Source organism: Bison bison, unplaced genomic scaffold (assembly GCF_000754665.1).
Source record: "Bison bison bison isolate TAMUID 2011002044 unplaced genomic scaffold, Bison_UMD1.0 scf7180017862164, whole genome shotgun sequence".
NCBI lineage: Eukaryota > Metazoa > Chordata > Mammalia > Artiodactyla > Bovidae > Bison > Bison bison.
The window spans coordinates 46,587-48,631 of NW_011492736.1; the positions used below are offsets into that span (position 1 = coordinate 46,587).

The window sequence follows — 2,045 nt, forward strand, 5'->3', positions numbered from 1 at the left end:
TTTCTTTTTTAATAAATTAATTTTAGTTGGAGGATAATTACTTTATGAAATTGTGATAGTTTTGCCATACATCAACATGAATCAGCCACAGGTGCAATATGTACCCCCATCCTGAACCCCTCCCCACCTCCCTCCCCATTGAAACATGCATATTACCATATGTAAAACAGATGATCAGAGAATAAATTATTTTAAGAAGGATTTCTCAGGTGGCGCTAGTGGTAAAGAACCTGCAGGTAAGACATAAGAGATGCAGGTTAGATCCCTGGGTCAGGAAGATCCCGTGGAGGAAGGCACAGCAATCCACCCCAGTATTCTTGCCTAGAGAATCCCATGGACAGAGGATCCTGGCAGGCTATAGTCCATAGGGTCACAAACAGTTGGACTTGACTACAGTGACTTAGCATGCATGCAATTTTAAGAAATTCATCTAGCTGTATGAAAAAAGGATTAATTCCCAAATTATCCAGATCCAAGGCTAAGAATAAATCTGAGAAAGTGGGAAAACCATAAAATGAAAAAAAAATGTTTGAATTATGAGAGATATCACAAGCTTTAACTAAGGTATATAAATCGTATGGAGAAGCTGAAGTCAAAAAAAGGAAAATTTCAGGAAATAAATTGAAAGAGCAAGTTCAACTTCCACAGCCTGATCAAAGCCTGGCAATTTATGATTCTGAGGCCTTTCTTCAGCCCAGGTGAATTACGTTTTTTTATAGCTCACAATTGAAATAACGCTCTCAGGGCTCTCTTAATGTCTCTGTTCCTCAGACTGTAGATGAAGGGGTTCAGCATGGGTGTGACCATGGTGTACATCACTGAGGCTGTTGCACTTGAGTGTGGGTTGTGGGGAGCAGCAGAGCTAAGATACACTCCTAAGCATGTACAGTAAAATAAGGAGACGACTGAGAGGTGAGATGCACAGGTGGAGAATGCTTTATACTTCCCCTGAGCTGATGAGATTCTACATATTGAGGAAGCTATCTTGCAGTAAGTGTAAAGGATAGCAGCAAGTGGAACACCACCCAGAAGCCCAGCTGCAAAATTCATCACCAGTTCATTAAGAAAGTTGTTAGAACACGCAAGTTGAATCAACTGCTTGAGTTCACAGAAATAGTGAGGGATTTCCACCTCTCTGCAGAAGGACAGTGTCAATACCATTAAGGTTTCTAACAAGGAATGTAGGACACTAATGATACAGCTAACCAAAACCAGAATTCCACAGTGTTGTGGGTTCATGATGACTGTATAGTGAAGGGGGTGGCAAATGGCCACAAAGCGGTCGTAAGCCATCACAGTCAGGAGGAAGTCATCCAACCCTGCAAACAGCATGAAAAAATACATCTGAATCATACAGCCTTCATAGGTTATAATGTGGCTCTGTGTCTGGGTGTTACACAGCATCTTTGGGGTGATGGTGGAGGTGATACAGATGTCTACAAAGGATAGGTTGGAGAGGAGGAAGTACATGGGGGTGTGGAGGTGGAGGTCTGAGCTGACGGCCAGGATGATGAGCAGGTTTCCAAACACAGTGATCAGGTACATGGGGAAGAAAGGTCCAAATATGAGGGGCTGCAGTTCTGGTTCTTCTGAAAATCCCAGAAGAAGAAAACCTGAAACATGTGTTAGGTTCCTTGGTACCATGGGCTGAAGGTAACTATGAGAAAAGGGGAAAATAACATGACTGATTTTTACACAATCAGATATTACTCACATTGTTGAAGGGCTGCCATTTATAATTACTTATCAAAATATTAATTTCAAAAATTTGTTTATCAATTCAGTCCCCTTGGTGGAATTTCTTACGTCATCTTTAATTTGCAAGCTTGTTCAACTTTCAGCATTTTCCCTGGCAAGTCAAATATTTCTCATATTTAAGGAGAATTTTTTTTCATTTTTTCAGGCCATTTAAATTGCGTGCTGACAATGTTCCAGGTGCTGTCTAGTCAATGAGTATGGGGAGCTTAAAAATAAAAACTCTTACTATCCATCTACAGAGAAATATCCAGAGAATTAAAAAAAAAAAAAAGTATGTATATCTTCTC

General features: G+C 40.3%; 1 protein-coding gene across 1 annotated transcript; it reads right to left on the reverse strand.

Moving 5' to 3' along the window:
• Window positions 1-720: 720 nt before the first annotated feature.
• Window positions 721-1,607, reverse strand: LOC104983299 (olfactory receptor 7A17-like). The gene is made up of 2 exons (XM_010832733.1): window positions 1,191-1,607; window positions 721-905 (listed from the first exon to the last, which is right to left on the reverse strand). Exons 1-2 carry the CDS (start codon window positions 1,543-1,545, stop codon window positions 721-723), a joined length of 540 nt encoding a protein of 179 aa, XP_010831035.1. The 5' UTR covers window positions 1,546-1,607.
• Between the last annotated feature and the right edge of the window lie 438 nt (window positions 1,608-2,045).